Here is an 18,087-nt window from a genome sequence, read left to right as displayed (position 1 = left end):
GTTCTCACCTGTCAAAACCACTAGGTGAGTGACAAGATGTGGTGTACTGGAGAAGGACATAATAGTCAGCCATGAAAAGAAACGGAGGAAGTCAAGGTGTAGTTTACTAAGTGGAAGAGTGCCAACCTGAAACGGCTCCACAGTCCAGAATTCCAGTGAGGTGGCTCTGGCATCTGGAACAAACTATGGAGAAAAGACATGGCCTTGAAGGATGGGAGAGGTGAGTGTGAGGCCTGGGCACACACATGTGCAGGTGTACTCTCTGTATGATGCAGAGGCCAGAGCAAGACATCCAGGGACCTGCTGGATCACTCTTTCCCTTATTTGCTTGAGACAGGATCTCTCATTGAACCTGGAGCTAGGCTTGCAGCACACAAACATGAACACACTCACACAAAACTAAAATAAAATGGAAAAACCCAAACAAATAACAACAAAATAAACAACAGAAACTTATTTTTTAAGACTTAGGGTTTTTTTTTTCATTTTTTTAGAGTTTTATTTGTTTGTTTATTTATTATTTTTCAAGACAGGGTTTTGTTGTAGTTTTAGAGCCTGTCCTGGAACTAGCTCTTGTAGATCAGGCTGGCCTCGAACTCACAGAGATCCACCTGCTTCTGCCTCCCACTGCTGGGTGCCACCACCGCCCAGCTAAGCTATTTGTTTTTAACTGTGTATGTGTGTTTGAGTCTGTGAGGAAGTGTATGCACAGGAGTCCCCTCAGAGACCACAAATCAGATCCCTGGAACCGAAGCAACAAGTAGTTCCGAGTCCCTAGGATCTGAAGAACAGTAAGTGCTCTTAACCACTGAGCCATCTCTCCTGCCTCAAAATTCTATTTTTAAGACACACAAAAAATAAAATACATCTGGGTGGTGGTAGCAGCACATGCCTTTAGCCCTAGCACTCAGGGGGCAGAGGCAGGAGGATCTCTGTGAGTTCGAGGCCAGGCTGATGATCTACAGAGCTAGTTCCAGGACAGCTAGGGCTATGAAGAGAAACCCTGTCTCAAAAAACAAAATGGAACAAACAAACAGAAACCAAAACAAACAATCAAGAAAATAAAATAAAATATATGGCAATAAACTCAACTAAAAATTTCTTTTCATTTTTGAGACAGGGTCTCATTATATATCCCTGACTGATTGGCCTGGAACTACGTAGATCAGGTTGTCCTTGAACTCACAACGATCCACCTGATTCTGCCAGGATTAAAGGAGTGGACAACCATACCCAGTACCATAAAGAAAACATGTTTTAATAAGATATGTTTATTTTTATTATATATATACATACTCATATTATTTTATCTATTATTTATATATTTATAATATATAAAAACTCATTATATATATATATGAGTGCTTGCCAACATGTTTGTAAATGCACCATGTGTGTGCCTTAAAGGCCAGAAGAGTGTATCAGATCCCCTAGAACAGGAGCTACAGAGTTGCGAGCCACCTGTGGGTCCCAGGAACTGAACACACCCTCCCCTGAAAGAGCACCCAATGCTTTTTAATCGCTGAGTCATCCTTCCAGCCCCAAGAAAAATTTTTTAAAAAGTTTAAAAACTAAAAACTAAACGTAGAAAATGCCAAAAAGAAAAGAAGCCAATAGCACACTTCCCCTTAGAATCCATCTAAACTTGAATGTGCTCTCAACTAACTCCAATGTCTTAGGAGATGAGCTGATTCTCAAGTTAGCGTGGAAAGTGAACTGACAAATGACAATCATCCAAGGAAACGCCAGAGAAGAAAACTAACAAGGTAACTCTGTCTTCCACACAGCCAGAGGCATCATAACACCCACAGTTTAGGGAAGCCTGGAGCAGTCTGTCTGCGTGACAGCAGCCAGATCAATGGACAACAAGATCCAAATCCATATGGAACGGCGGCATTTCAAAGTAGCGTGGGAAAGATGGATTATTCAATAAATGGCTTTGGGACAGCTGACTGCCAGTTGGAGCCGTCCCTTTCTCCTTACACCAGAGTCAATTCCAGATGGCGAAGCAGTTTGAAAACGTGTGGGATACCAGAAGACGGCTTGAGAGATTCCAAAACTCAAACAGGAAAGACCTTTCTCAGGAAGACATGTCTAAAGCCCAGAAGACATCACAGAAAGGGCTCTACATGCTAGTACACATATGTTGACGGATATTAAATTCCCATTCTCAGAGCTTTTCAAGGACTGGCAAAATGGCGAGCCTTACGTTCCTCAGTTCCTGCCATCCCTGGTTCCCAAGGAGAGGTGGGAGGAGAGGACTAACTCCATGTAGTTGCCCTCTGACCTCAATACACATACACACATTGTACAGACTAATCATAATAAACAAAATTATTTATTTTTATTTATTTCTTTATTTTTGTTTTGTTTGGTTTGATTTTTGGTTTTTGAAGACAGGTTTTCTCTGATTATCCCTGGCCATCCTGGAACTCACTCTGAAGACCAGGCTGGCGATCCCGTCTCTATGAATCCCCAGACTGAATGCTGTCTCTATGAAACCTCATGCTGCATGCTCAGATTTAATCCTCAGACTGCATCTGACCTCTTGTCTCATCTCACCTTAGATTCCTCTCTGCCCAACCATATCACTCCTGTCTCCATCTCCCTAGTGCTGCTGGGATTAAAGGCATGTGGTCCCAAATGCTGAGATCACCTTTGTGTGAGCTCTGTTTCTCTTTTAGACAGATTCAATCTCTTGTAGCCCTGGATGGCCTTGAACTAACAGAGATCCCTCTGCCTCTGTCTCCTGAGTGCTGGGATTAAAGGTGTGTGCCACCACTGCCTGGCCTCTGTGGTTTAGCTCTGCACTCTGATCTTCAGGCAAGCTTTATTTCTTAGATTACAAACAATCACCACAGTGTGCCTTCATAAACTGTAAATCAATACAAACCCTTCCCTGTGTAAGCATGGCTTTGTCACGTGTTTTGTCCCAGCAAGAGCAATGCAATCAATGCAGCATTAGGCTCCATTTAGGAAGAAGTCAGCCACAGCCATAGCGTCAGAGAGTCGAGCAGTAGTGTCCAGGGCCTGGGTGGGAGGAGGGCTTGGAAAAATACTGTTCAAGAGATAGATTCCCTTTGGGGTGAGGGAAGCTATGGAGCTAGGTGACCACACAACATGCTGAATGAAATCAAACCCTGCACCGAAGCATTGTGAAAATGGTAAATTGTATGTTATGCTCATCGCACCGCAACAATAGCAAGAACAGCGCTATAAACGTAGGAAACAAAGGAGAGAAGAGTAAGCTGTCCTTAGCCGAAGTTACCCAGTGTGTGTGCAGGCAGATAGCTGTTTTTTATGGGTCCAGGACATTTCCAAAGAATGTCTGAAGAGTGTAAGTAGGTTTCTGGGACAGCCGAGTCTTAGACTTTTGATAGATAAGCCGGACTTAAAAAAAGATTTGGGTCATCATACGGTTGCGTTCTCAGCAGTCGTAAGTCATCAAAATCTCTTTCGTCTTTCCAGAATTTACACCTTCAAATCTTCTGTTTCCACCTAGTGCTCACACGTGTGCATGCGTGTGCGCGTGTATGCACGCACACACACACACACACCATTGACAGCGCCAGGGGCAATTCTGGGTAGTTTGGAGAGGGCATCCACCCCCTCAGCAGTTACAAGCCGAGCTGTGTGGGGCAACAGAGGAGAAGAAGGATTGGCATTTGCATCTGCCCCTCAGCTGGGGAGTTTCCGAGGCGGGTGATGTGCAACAGTTCATGCGGCTTTAGCCTCACTTTCCAATTAGAACAGGGTTATATTTTGTATTCCATTATCTTATAGGGAGTGTGATGATGATGTCTGTAAATCCTAGCACTTGAGAGGCAGAGGCCTCTGCAGAGGGTCATGAATTCAAAGCCAGCATGCGCTACACTGCCTTTCAAAATTAGAAAATAAACAATAAAATACATAAAGCAAGTCATTTTTAATTTAATGCAGCTTCCTTAAGCAGCTTTCCCTGAGAACCGCACTCGAGCAAGATCTGTTCTTTTCGGTTGTTTTGTGGATGTTGTTCAGCTACTTCCCCTCCTAGGGTGGCTGTTTCACAACCACAACAATATGCAGGATGTCCTGGGTTCCTGAACGCTGACCCTCCATCTCGGAAGACACTACGAGATGCGACAGTAGGGAGAAGTCCCTTTTTCTCTATTTCCGCTCATCACCTGGTTCCTAGTGAGTCATGTAATAACGGATGGGGCCTCTCTGACCTGCTCTCCAACGTCAACCCACCAATGTCATGTAGGTCCATATTTCTGTATGGCACAAAAGCCATAGGCCCGAGCTGAGGTGGTCACATAGCTCTGCAGACAAGCTGTCTCTGCTTAACAGTAGCCAGGTTGTGTTCCTCCTTCTCTACTGTTAGAAATGTAGATTGCCTGAGGAGAGGTGTTGGCTGAAGCTGGTCAGGATGTTTGGTGTTCCTTTCTTTTGTAATTTGGAGGATGTCTTATAGAGATGCTAATTCAGGCCTACGTGACAGCTAGCATACAGGTAGATGCATACGTGACAGAAGGCCATTCACCTGGTTTCCTAGGAGACAATCTAATGTATTTTCCCGTTCAATTGATGTGTTGGTATATAAGTTGTTTGGATAATAAACGAGGGAGGTCGTCAGGAGAAAAGACCCTGAGATGCCCTTCCATGATGACTGTGTAAGTTGTGTCTGATTTTTCCTCGCGACTCTGTTCCAGTCCAGTTAGGGAAGAGGTAATCTGTGTTGGACCCACATGGCTTCCAACAATGTCAGGCCAACATGGCATGTGATTTCAGGGAAGCAGGGACTGGTGAAATGGCTGCTGAGCAAGTATGAGGATGCGTGCGTGCGTGCATGCGTGCATGCGTGCGTGCGTGTGTGTGTGTGTGTGTGTGTGCAGAAATAAGCAGACCCTCAGAGCTTTTGGGCCAGCCATTCCAACCAACCTGTGTGCTACAGGTCCAGTGAGAGATATCTCAAAACACGAGCCAGAGAGTGATAAAGGAAGACAGCTGCCCTCAACCTATGATCCCCCACATGCGCTCATACACACGTATGTGCACATACATGCACTACAGCCAAAAAGGTAGAGGTAATGACTTCAAGAAAACTGATTCATATGATGTACTAGGCTCCACGCTGTCTTGGTGTTCAGCGTTGGGGCACCACCCAGGGCCTAGCACTGTAAGCAAGCACTCTGTCACCCGGTCTCAGCCTCAGTCACAGCCCTGCCCTGATTTGTTGTTTAGAACAAGGTGCTGTATATACCACACCCCAAAGTGTGATTATTTGTAGTCCTGGGAGATGGGGCCATCTGTACAAACCTGGAAAAGTAATATGACCAGCTAATGCTGAGTCAGCCAGGGTGTCAGGCTTTAGTTTCTTATCCAGAAATACAGAGAGGTGCTGAGGAGGGGTGTGCAAACTAGAGGCCAGGGAGATCCAGTCATGTAACCGGGAAAGACACGACAGCATAGAAAAGCTTTCTCCTCAGCTCTCCTATCTCCGACTGAGTTATGGTCGATTTTTCAATGCTTTCCAACCATTTACCACATAGCTAGATAATACAGGGCCCTGCAGTATCTAACTCCGGCGGCGGGGGTGGGGGCGGGGAGGGGTCATGCAGTTAACCTTTCCCTTCTTCCCTGCATCCTGTTGTAACAGACCCTGATAGGGTCCCAGATCTTAGCACAACTGACTCCATGAGGGAAGTGCCATTCAGGCCATAAAACTCAGCACATGGACAGCACCACTGCCAAGAAATGAAACAAAACAAAGCAAAACAAAAAAAAAAAAAACCCTAATCCATCAAAACCACAGTTTTGGGAAAGTCTCTAAATGTACTAACCTTGCTTTCTGGTTCTGTAGTTCTGCTTCTGGCTAGCATTATTACCTGGCTTAAAAGTTCATCCTGAGAAAGGCTCGGGGCTACACCCAGTGTAGCCGCTGGTCAGCGAATAAAGACTTTCTATTGGCTTAGCCCATGTCTAAGCAGTCTTCTCTGGTGGATACCCGCATTTTGGATGTTGGGTGCATGGATTGAGTCACGTATGCAGCTGCCTGAGAATCTTCATGGAAGATAAACCTAGGCGGGTGCTGGTCGCTTATCAGCAACTCATACCGTTGAGCTGCCCGAGGCACTTCTTTCTTTTGAAAATGCACCATCATATTTTACTCTCTACAGCAGCAGCTGCTCTTGCTTACATTTGCTCAACCTTAGTCCTAGTTTGAGAAAGACCAAGGCAACACAGCTGGGAATATTTTCCCTGGATAGGACAGTTCTGCCCAGGCTTCCAGCCAAGGAAAACAGAGACAACTCGAGACGGATCACATGGCCAGGGCCTGCCGCCCTTTGGCTCAGAGGCTTTTCTTTCTGCAGGCAAGGGTGAAAAAGTTAGAGGTGGTACAATCTCGGCCCTCGGGGCTCCCCTGGAGCGCTGTGCCTGCATGCAGCAGAAGTGTGGGGCAGGTGTGACCAGGCAACGCCCTGTGGGAACCTCAGTGGGGCCAAGGAGTACACGGACGCCAAGAAAACAAGTTTAAAAACCACAGGGACTGAGGTGAGAGGTCCTCCAGGTGAGCCAGCCGGGACTCTGAGAGGGCGGGAAGTTTGCCCTGGTGGTGGCACACACCTGTAATCCCAGCACTCAGAGACCACGGTAGGAAGACAGCGAGCTTGGAGCCAGTGTGGGCTACACGAGGAGATCTTGTCTCAGTCACAAACAAAGGTAGACAGTACTGTCTGCTCTGAGGTAGCATCTTTGATCCTGTTAACCAACAAGATGTTTCACCGCAAGAGTATGACATTCCAGATTAACCCACCAGATTCAGCTGTCTGAAGCTTCGAATTTAGATATTTTTTCCAGTCATTGAGAGGCTGCTGGATGGGAAATCATTGGCTTGTCTTTTGAGATCAAGGATGCCTGATTTTTTTTTTCCTGAGTGTAAAGGTGTGTAAGAGAACTCTGAGCTTGCCAGGACCTTGATTTTGGAGTTTTATCTTTTCAAGCCATACTATGCCTTGCGGTTAACAGATGTGTCCTGTCAGCCACACAAAACTGGTACAGCAGTGGAAAGCCGTGAATTCAGCGCATCTATCATCCTGTGTTGGAAAGACCAAACGAAGGTCCTCTGGGGTTCATGAAGGTCATCTCTTTCTCAGGCAAAACCGCAGGAATGACTCTGGGAGACACACACAGAGCACAAATCACAGACTCACAATCAGCTATGTAACTCTGGGCAACCGCCTAACTATCCTGGAAGCATTCTCAGCTTTAAGTAAGTGCAAAGCTTTCCTATTAAATGCAGGGTGTGAACACAGCACAGAGCACACATCTCGCCTGTGCAGGGCCCCACAGAGGACCACAGCACCATGGCGGTCCTCAGCAGAGCTCGGTTTCCCCCTAATATCTGATAAGGAAGGTGTGCACCAGAAGGACTCGGGTCCCTTGGAGCCCTTTGACATCAGAGCTTATCTCATGGTTCACATCTGAGATCTTGTTTAATGGTCTGTTCTCAGGCTCTTGAAGACAGTTTCCGTACTCAAACTACCAATGGTGGCTAAGAGTTGACACCCTCCAAATGGGGTAGCTGTGACTGAGACTTGAAGGATGCATCAATGCAGCAGCTACTCACTGGCCTGGAATCAGAGAAACTAGAGGCATCAACCTCAGGACCGGGGATCTAGCAGAAGCCATAGGCTCTGCCTGACATCACACAATTGTGTGGTCTTCCTTCCACAAGGGCCTTCCTAGAAAACATTCTTAGTGAGTCACCTACACTCATATCATTATTTTAGAATCTGAGTCTTCTAAACATCATCTCATGAAGAGACACTACAGGAAGCCCTAAGGACTGACCAGACTGTGCACTCAAGTTGTTCACTGTTTTAACAGATATGACTATTAGTTACCCCTTGTTCATAGGCCTGGTATCAACATCATAGCTAACTCAAATTCTCATGCAGCTCAGGTGACTCTGACTTTGTGTTAGCGTTCCATCACTGAAACACCTGAAAAATATCAACTTAACGATGGAAAGGGTTTATGTTGACTCGTAAGGTTTATTAGCCCTACAGCTTCAAAGGTTCCGTTCTATAGTCATTCAACCTTGCTGCTTTGGGCTTGGAGCTGAATAGTGCATCACCAGAACATGCATTGTAGAGGAGGCTGCTCATCTCATGGGAACCAGGCAGTTAAAGAGAGAGGAAGGAGCCAAGCTAGGGGTGCAGCTCAGTAGAATAGCCCTTGCCTAGTATACATGAGGCCCTAGGTTCAAGTTCCAGGATAGAAAGGGGGATAGGGTACCAACATCCTTTCAACCTAATTCATTCAACGTCTAAACTATAGCAATTCTTTTTTTTTAATTAAAAAAAAAGATTTATTTTTGTTATGTAGATAGTGTTCTGACCGCATATATGCCTGCAGGCCAAAAGAAGGCACCAGATCTCATTACAGATGATTATGAGCTACCATGTGGTTACTGGAAATTGTACTCAGGACCTCTGGAAGAGCAGCCAGCGCTCTTAACCTCTGAGCCATCTCTCCAACCCCTGAACTGTATCAATTCTTACAACATTACATTTTATTTTTTGTTTTTTGTTGTTGTTTCTTTTTCACGATGGGATTTCTCCGAATAGCCCTGGCTGTCCTGGAACTCCCTCTGTACATCAGGCTAGACTTGCACTCAGAGATCCACCTGCCTCTGTCTCCTGAGTACTGGGCATGTGCCACCACCATACAATTACACTTTAGATGTTTAAGACTACGACTATCAGCCGGGCGGTGGTGGCGTACCTTTAATCCCAGCACTCGGGAGGCAGAGGCAGGCGGATCTCTGTGAGTTCAAGGCCAGCCTGGTCTACAAGAGCTAGTTCCAGGACAGGAACCAAAAGCTATGGAGAAACCGTGTCGAAAATCAAAAAAAAAAAAAAAAAGACTACAACTATCTATTGAGTTTGTGTGTGTGCGTGCACACACATACACGTGTAGAGATCAGAGATCAAGTTAAACGAGTCCGTTTTCTCCTTACATCATGAGGGTGCCCGGGACCAGATTCGTGTCATCAGGGGACATGCTTTTACCCACTGAGCCATCTCACTGTCCACCAGCATTCTATTTTAAATGGCCCAAATTCTTTCCCATTAAGATGGAAGGTCTATGTCGTTTCCCTAGGGTTCATTTCTTTGTTGGTTTTGATGACACTAAATCCAAGCCCTGAATGTCCTAGGATTTCCTTTCCCAGGTCAGACTGTCAAGCTGTGGGGCTGATACAACTTAAACTGCTGTAAGGAATATTAAGACACGCTCTAAGACAACTGAGCTGCCTGGGAAAGGCTCACATCAACTGAACCACCTGGAAAGGACACTCTCCAACGTGTTGAGCTGTCTACAGTTTACAAAGTGTGCTCCAGGTTCCAGATATTCTGAATTGCTATTCATGATGGTGTGGGCTTTGGTGATGCCTTTGAGTCATTTCTACTCTTGCAAGTAACCCAATAAAACTTTGTGGGGGCTGGAGAGATGGCTCAGTGGTTAAGAGCACTGCCTGCTCTTCCAAAGGTCCTGAGTTCAATTCCCGGCAACCACATGGTGGCTCACAACCATCTGTAATGAGGTCTGGTGATCTCCTCTGGCCTGCAGACAGAATAAATAAATAAATAAATAAATAAATAAATAAATAAATAAATAAATAAATAAATAAATAAATAAATATTTAAAAAAAAACTTTGTTTCACCAAGTTGCACTTTGGTGCTATCCTTACTTTGGTCTACCATTGGTTTTCTATTTGGAGTAACTAGATGTTTGCCATGTCTTCAAGGAATAGTGTCATACAACGTCCATAAACTCTTGATCCTTCTGTCTTGATATTGTATAGTTTATAGTTGTGTGCTTCCTGCTCCAACCTTTTTTTTTTCATTGTATTATTTATTTTATTATTATTATTTTTTTTACAAAAGTTTATTACAATGTACAACAGGCTCCAGGATAACATTTCATTTTAACTATAGGTGGCAATGATGTTATAGTAGGGGATCCAGATGTTTAACAGGCTCCAGGATAACACTTCATCCTAGCTGTAGATGGCAAAGATGTTATGGCAGGGAATCCAGATGTTTAAATAGGAATGGAAGAGGGTCACCATCATCTCAGATATGAGGAACAGCTTACTTTTTGCCAGATTTCTTAATTCCACCTGTGGCCAGGGGTCCCTTCCCCGCGGCCTTGGCTTTTAGCTCCTCGAGTTTCTTCTGCTCCTCTTTTTGTTTCTGCTTGAAAGCCTTATCTTCCTCGTCCATTTCCTTGGCCTGCTTCTTGGGCTGTTTCAGGGGCTTCTTTTTGCCACCTTCCCGGCCCGACATGGCGCCTCCAGACACCCCCTTCTCCCCTGCTCCAACCTTTTAATCCCCTTTAATATCCATTCATTCATTCATTCATTCATTCATGTAGGGAGAGAGCAGTTTGCAGGAAGTCAGTTCTCAGGTCATCAGGCTTAGCATAGAGCATCTTTACTCTCTAACCCAGAATAACTTTTTAAGCCATTGTTATGTGGAGATGCCTCTGATAAGTCCATATAAGGGGCTGAAAAGATGGCTCAGTAGCTGAGAGCGCAGTAGTCGTTCTGGTAGGTTCAACTCCCAGCACCCACATGGTGGTTTACAGTCACCCATACCCCTAGTTCAGTTCCAGAGGATCCAACAGGTGTGCACATACATGCAAGCAAAACATTCATCCACATAAAGTAAGATAAATAAATCTTAAAAAAAGATTCACATAAAAGAGAAACTACATATGCAAGAGATTAAAGCTCACGGTGATTGAGTAATCATGGGAAAGATGACAAGTTAAAATGGAGGCAATTAACGTTTACTGGTTCCTGGCTATGTTCCCAGCAAATTCCAGCTGAGTGTATATAAGCTGAGGAGAGATGCAGCCCTCACAAGGAGATCAAGGCTGATGGAAAAATGCACCTGCAAGCTCTCTAACTACCACCATTCTGGAGAATATGGAGGCCCCATGAAAATCTAACCAGGTCTATCACATGACCCAGCTGTCCTGCTTTCAGGCACATGGCCAAAGGGCATGCCATCAGCATATTGCAGAGACACCTGAAGTCCCATACCCTGCAGCACTGTCCACAATTGCCAAGATAAAGAATCATCATATCCACGGATGGATGGACGGATAAAGAAAATATGTGCACAACAGAATGGCACCCATCCATAGAAAGAATGACATCACGTCATTGCAGCAGAATGGATGGAACTGGAGGCCACTGTGTTACAACATAATCCAGACGCAGAGGAATACCATGCTCTCTCTCACCTGAGAAAGTTAAAAAATTGTTTAAGTGGACCCAAATGTTTAAAACTAGTATTGACTAGAAGTTGAGAAGGGGGGCAATGCAGATGGATATGGTACCCAAACAGTGAGGCAGAGTAAGAGGGAAGAGAGAAGTTCAAGGGACTATGGCATAATTATGGTCTATATTGTATTATTACGTTGTATATTTGGTGGAAAACTAGATGGGAGTGCTGTCGAACAATTATTTGTACATTGTAAATATGTATTACTCTTATTGGTTAACAAAGAGCTGACTGGCTTATAGTGGGGCAGAAAGAGATTGGGTGGGAGGGCCAGACTAGGAAGACGCTGGGAAGAAAAAAGGTGGCGTCTCAGGAGGAATGGCCAGGAGATGCCAGGACTCCGAAGCAGCAGCATGGACGGTACAGAGCAAAGGTAAAACAGTCACGTTGCAGCACGCAAATGAATGGAAATGGGTTAATATATGCTGTAAGAGCTAGTTAGTCACAAACTTAAGCTATTGGATGAGCATTTATAATTAATAAGTCTCTGTGTGGTTATTTGGGAGCTGGCTGGTGGGACAGAAAAGTCTGACTACAAGGGAGAATCTCAGAGGCTACCCAGCGAAAAGAAATGAGCTAGAAATGCTAAATATCTCCATGTGATCAACTTCCCCTGCTGTCTAAACTCTTAAGACCTTTTCTAGAAAAGAGTTGAACCTTATAGTTCTTAAAGAAAATAATGGGATGATCCCTAAAAGTTTCTGTTTGGACACATGGGCAAGGAGGAAATTAGCTGGTATCATTAATGGCCCAAATTCTAGAAACTTCCACACCAGATCTCAAAGTAATTAAGAGAGCAGAATCTGGCATACCACAGTTTAGATAAAAAATGGGTGAGCTTACCCCCATGAATATGCCCCCATGAATAGTCATAAAAACGTCTTTAAACTCCATCCACAGAATCCTAGGAGCAGCTACTCACCCCTTCCAGAGCACCTGCTTTACCTTTCTCTGCAGTGTACAAGAGTCAGCTCTCTTTGAGATGCCCACGCCCGCGCTTTCGGGTGAGTTACTTTCTTCCTGATGTCCTCTCTATTAACTGCTATTTTTCAATCTGTTAAAAGCATCTTTCAGAGTTCAGCAAGAGGACTCAGTGGGTAAGACCCTTGCCACCAAGTCCGAGTTGATTCCCAAAATCCCGCGGCTCCATCTTGGTAGCTGTGCCTCCTAATAGACTGGACACCACTAAACATCCTCAAAGCTGCATTAGGTCTTCCCGCTCCATCAGAAACTAAGGCTCAGGGCGCCTTCCCAGCTGCACACCTGCACACTAAAGAAGGGTCCACAACCTCAAGACACTGGCTTCATTATAACGTCATTCTCTTTGTGGATTGTACTCCACTACCCCTTGCAGGCCTTCTTAAAAATAGGAGAGTTGGAGTTTATTGTGGTGTGTGTGTGTGTGTGTGTATGTGTGTGTGTGTGTGTGCAGGTATGCTAGCTAGCATAAATACATGTGGAGGCCAGATGTAAACATCTGGTATCTTCTATGTTTTCCACCACATAAATGAATATACATGTGTGCGTATATATTATATATGTTCTATGTGTGTTCTATGATATGTATATATATGCTTCCTCTATGCTCTCTACCACATATATATGTATATCACATATGTGTATGTGTGTGTGTGTGTGTTGTAAACACACACATATTTGAGGATGTGTTTGAGACAGGGTCTTATGAAGACCAGGCTGTCCTGGATTTGTATGCTCTGCAATATTAGTTTAAAATGTGTTACATTTGTTTATGCTGTGGAACATTTGTTTAATGATGCAAAGATGTGCTGCATTCTTTTATGTTGCATTTGTTTAACTCTGTGAAGCTGGGTTACTTTGCCTGTCTACAACACCTAATTGGTCTAATAAAGAGCTGAATGGTCAATAGCAAGGCAGGAGCAAGGATAGGCGGGGCTGGCACGCAGAGAGAATAGGAGAGATCTAGGGAAGAAAAGAGTGAGAAAAGGAGGAGAGGAGGGTGCCAGGGGACAGCCACCCAGCTTGCCATGGAGTATAAAGGAACGATGTGGAGAATAAAGAAAAGATAAAAAGCCCAGAGGAAACACATAGTTAAAGAGATATGGAATAATTTAAGTTAGAAAAGCTGGCAAGAAACGAGTCAATCTAAGGCCAGGCATTCATAAGTAAGACTAAGTCTGCATGTATTTATTTGGGAGATGGGTAGTGGGCCTCCAAAGAGTGAAACAAAACAAGACAAAACAACTACACTCATATAGCTGGATGACCCTGAACTCCTATCTTCCTACCTCTACCAATCACGTGATGGACTACAGGCCTGTGCCGCCACAGCTGGTTTTAATCCTTGCTTTTTTGAGACAGAATCTCTTGTATTCTGAATCTGGTACTTGCTGTTTTGACTAGACTGGAGCAAGAGAGCCTACCCCATGCCACCCCCGTGCTGGGGTACAGTCACGAGCCACTGTGCACACCTGTTACGTGGGTGCTGAGGATCTCCACTCAGTGAGCCACCCTCCAACCACCCCACTTTCAATATAAATAGGAGGAAACTATTCTGAATTTTATCCTTTTGGTTCAGTATGTCTTGTAGGTGGTTCCAAATAAGTACATTCAGATTGAGCCTATTGGGGCTGGGGAGATAGTCTGTACAAGAGCCAGGTTGGTGCTGTGCCTTTATAACCCAGCACCGAGGAGGCAAGGACAAGCACATCCCTGGGCTCAACAGCCTAACTGGCAAGATCCAGGCCAATAGGGACTCTGTCTATAAGAACGATGCCCAAAATGTAGCACAGACACACACACACACACACACACACACACACACACACACACAAAAGAAGATTGAGTTCCCCTTCCTGCCATTGTTTTTCCTTACACCAAGCTGTTATTTCCAGTTCTTTTGGTCTATTCCCAAGAACGACAATATCAAGGCCCTGAGCAAAAAACCCAGTGAACTCAAAGCCGTTAAGACCAGGCTTAGGTTTACATAATAACCGGATCTTACTCTTGTCTCTGGTGTCTTCCAGAGTAATCTCCACCGGCAGCCGTGGTAGAAAGCTCTGGAGGAGATGGCAGGCTTGCCAGAGCTTGGCCCTGAGGCCAGTACTTAATAATTCCCTTCAAACAAGGCTGTCTGTGCCCTTCCTGGCAGAGAGAAGCAGCCAGGCGCTCTGTGTGGCCTTGGATTCCCACAGAGCCTGTCTCCTTTCCTTTCACCTGTTCCACACCTAGAGACCACAGCCCACCCCACCTCCCCCAACAAAGAGCCACCAAAGGCTGGGCGACAAGTGTCCCTCAGAGCCATGAAGAAAGCCACGGACGCCCCTGGGATTCAAGGGATCAGGCAGGCATTTGAACATGAGCCGTCCACTGAGGCAGTTTTCCTCCCTGGTAAGGCTAAGTTATGTTAAAGATGCAACAAATCTTTGTCGGGGGGAGCAGTATTTGGAGAACTCAGGGCAGGAACCAGCTTATTCTTTTTTCTTATTATTTATATTTTTTATTAAAAATTTCTGCCGCCTCCCCGCCTCCCTTCTCCCCCCCCCCCCCCACCAGCTGGCTTATTCTGAAGGGGTCTGTAGCAAACATTTTAGCCTCTGTGAACCATGAGTGTGTCTGGGGTCCACAGGACCAGAAGAGGGAGTTGGAACTGGAGTTACAGATGGTTGTGAACCAGCATGAAGATGCTAGAAATCAAATGTGGGTCCTCTGTGAGAACAGCCAGCACTCTTAACCACTGAGCCATCTCTTTAGCCCCCTTATGATATATTGTTAAGAGAGAAGATCAAGCTGTACTAATAACTAATGATCTTATTTTAACCTAAAAACCCATTTAAGAGTTTAAATATTAATGTGGTTTGTGCATGCATGGAGGTCTGGAAGAAAAACAAGCAGAGAACTAGACAAGGCATGGGGGATGTGAGGGTTTCCCTCCCTTCTCTTCCTAACCTACAACTCCACTCCCTCCTATCTACTCCCAGGTGCAGGTCTTTTCTGACCCACTTGAGAGTAAGATACACCTGCCATAGTGGTTTACCTCTAGATGTTCCAGGGCAAGCTTCCTAAGTGCACACGACCATAGCACCGCATCCATTTCAGTAAAAGTAACTCACACCAGGGTTGTTTGTGACAAGAGAATTGACCTAGAAATCAGTAACAAAGAGTAGATGGAACTCCCCCAAGACACAGAAATTGTATGTATATGGACTGGACCCAAGGAAAGGAAATTAAGTTCAACGGTTAAGATTACATACTGTTGCTGGGCGGTGGTGGCGCACACCTGCAATCCCAGCACTCGGGAGGCAGGGGTAAATGGATCTCTGTGAGTTCAAGGCCAGCCTGATCTAAAGAGTGAGTTCCAGGACAACCAGGGCTGTTACACAGAGAAAACTTGTCTCTAAAAAAAAAAAAAAGAAAGAAAAAAAGAAAAAAAAGAAAGAAAAAGAAAAGAAAAAGATTACATACCATTATTGAAGCCTGAGTTCAGTGCCCTGCACCAACATGGCAGCTTATAGCTGCCTGCTACTCTAGCTCCAAGAGGATTAAGCATCCCTGGCTTTCTCAGGTACCTGCACTCACAGGTACATTACCACCCGCCCCCCCATACATACACAACACACACAAAATAAAATAAAAAATAAAATTGTCTAAAAATACTTGGGAGCCGGGCGGTGGTGCGCACGCCTTTAATCCCAGTACTCAGGAGGCAGAGGTAGGCGGATCTCTGGGAGTTTGAGGCCAGCCTGGTCTACAAGAGCTAGTTCCAGGACGGTCACCAAAGCTACAGAGAAACCCTGTCTCGAAAAACCAAAAAATAAAAATAAAAATACTTGGGAAACACAGACACTAAGGATTTTTGTGTATATTCAGTAAGTCATTTTGATACCAACAATCCCCTTTCAGATCAGGAAATTCAGGTTCAGTTACTTGCCCAAGTCACATTGTTAATGAGCAGCTACGGAGTTCTGTGGCCTGGGGACACATTGCCTCTGGGTTTACCCAGATGTGGTAACTACTGATGATGGCCTTTCCCCTACCTCCTTGGTTCTGGAGACGGTTTATCAGTGTAGCTGTGACTGTCCTGGAACTTGCTATGTAGACTAGGCTGGCCTCGAACCTACAGATCCACTTGCTCCTGCCCTCCCAGTGTTGGTATTAAAGGTATGTGCCAACACACCCGGCTGGTAACGGCCAATTTTAAAGTCAACTTGTGTTGGGGTTCTGCTGTTTCCTGACTAAAGGCTATAGCCTAACTCAGCTCTGTATTCTTCCAGCTTCTCCCCTCCCCTCCTCACCTTCCCCATGGAATCTTTGACCTGCTTTCTTCAAACATCACCTGGCCATGTGGCCCTCTATGCTTCTTACAAGGGTTTATACTTTTGGAGCACAGAAGCCAGCTAGTCTGGTTTATTTTTTAAACAGGGTCTCATGGAGTCCCAGCTGGCCCGGAACTCTATTTGTCTCCCTGGAGAGAAATGAGGGGTGCTCCCTCTGCTCTCTCTGAGCAAGTAAGTGACCACAGCTGAGGGCTCTGGGGCTGAGGGAAGGCCACCTTAGAGATGTGGTGAGAGACGCAAGAGTCAGGACCAAAGATCCAGGGCAGCTTTTACGATCACACCGTACACCTCTGGGATGCCCACAGCCTCACAATTAGGAGCACAAACAAGTTCTGTGGGATGTGAATGGGGTTGGAACTGGGTGGAAACCAAGAACTGTTTGCTGATGCTGCGGAGAAGCCAGAGAAGGAAGCCTGGGCCAAGTGTACTGTTAGTACTGGGCCTTGGGGGACCAAGAGGAGCAGCTGAAAACAGACCTCATAGCTGAGCAGGGTGCCTCTGGAGAAACACAAATGGAGGCCAGGTTTCCTCACAGCCCCTCTGCTTAGGCCTTAGAGCAGGGGTTCTCAACCTGTGGGTCATGACCTCTGGGGTCATACAACCCCTTCACAGAGGTCACATATCAGCTATCTCTATATCTGATAGCTACAATTCATAAGAGTAGCAAAACTACAATTATGAAGTAGCAACAAAATAATGACATGGTTGGGGTCACTACAACATTAAAGGGTCGCAGCATTAGGAAGGTTGAGAACCACTGCCTTAGAGTCAAGTCCTAAGTTTGCATCCTGTTACTTGGGCATGGAGCTTGCTGGCTGGGCCAGGCTGGCTATTCTCCAAGCCCTTCGGAGTATCCTGTCTACCTCCCCAGCTGTGGCATTGCGAGTATGCACCATTATGCCCTGCTTCCTACACGGGTACAGAGGACTGAGCTCAGGGCCTCTTGCTTGTGTGGCAAGTACTCTAGGGACTGAACTACCTGCATCTTTCCAGCTGCTAATACTGCAGCTTCTCAGCTAAGCCATCATGCATCTTTTGGTCTTCATGAAAACCAAACTTTTTCAGACTTTACTCACTTTTACAGAGGTCCTCTTAGCACTGTATACAGAGGGAAACCTGTATACAGTGAAAGGCTCTGCAGGCAAAGAGAAGGGGGTGGCACTCTGGGACGATATGTGATACAAGGAAATATTCTAGGCATGAAGAGTGAGCAGAGCAAGAGGCCAAGTTCAGCGGCTCACCTGGCCCAGTGTCTGCGGCAGCACTTCCTTCCCGCTCACCAAGGCAGGTGCACTGTGCTCAAGCCAGCAGTTCCCAGCACAGCAGCCCTCCCCACGCCCCACGGCCCATAGCCCACAGCCCATAGCCCACGGCCCACATCCCAGGAAAGTCTGAGTAAGCATGTCTGCTGCTTTTGATGTCAATTTGCTAA

The 18,087-nt window shown here is 45.5% G+C and overlaps 1 protein-coding gene across 1 annotated transcript; it reads right to left on the bottom strand.

Annotated features, from left to right (window-relative positions):
• Nucleotides 1-9,929: 9,929 nt before the first annotated feature.
• On the bottom strand, nucleotides 9,930-10,379 carry LOC142844052 (translation machinery-associated protein 7). The gene has a single exon (XM_075962355.1). It carries the CDS (start codon nucleotides 10,333-10,335, stop codon nucleotides 10,141-10,143), a length of 195 nt encoding a protein of 64 aa, XP_075818470.1. The 5' UTR covers nucleotides 10,336-10,379; the 3' UTR covers nucleotides 9,930-10,140.
• Nucleotides 10,380-18,087: the final 7,708 nt, after the last annotated feature.

The sequence above is a fragment of the Microtus pennsylvanicus genome, chromosome 2 (assembly GCF_037038515.1).
Source record: "Microtus pennsylvanicus isolate mMicPen1 chromosome 2, mMicPen1.hap1, whole genome shotgun sequence".
Taxonomy (NCBI): domain Eukaryota; kingdom Metazoa; phylum Chordata; class Mammalia; order Rodentia; family Cricetidae; genus Microtus; species Microtus pennsylvanicus.
Note: the sequence above shows the minus strand (reverse complement) of the source record. Positions and strands in the feature narration are given on the sequence as shown.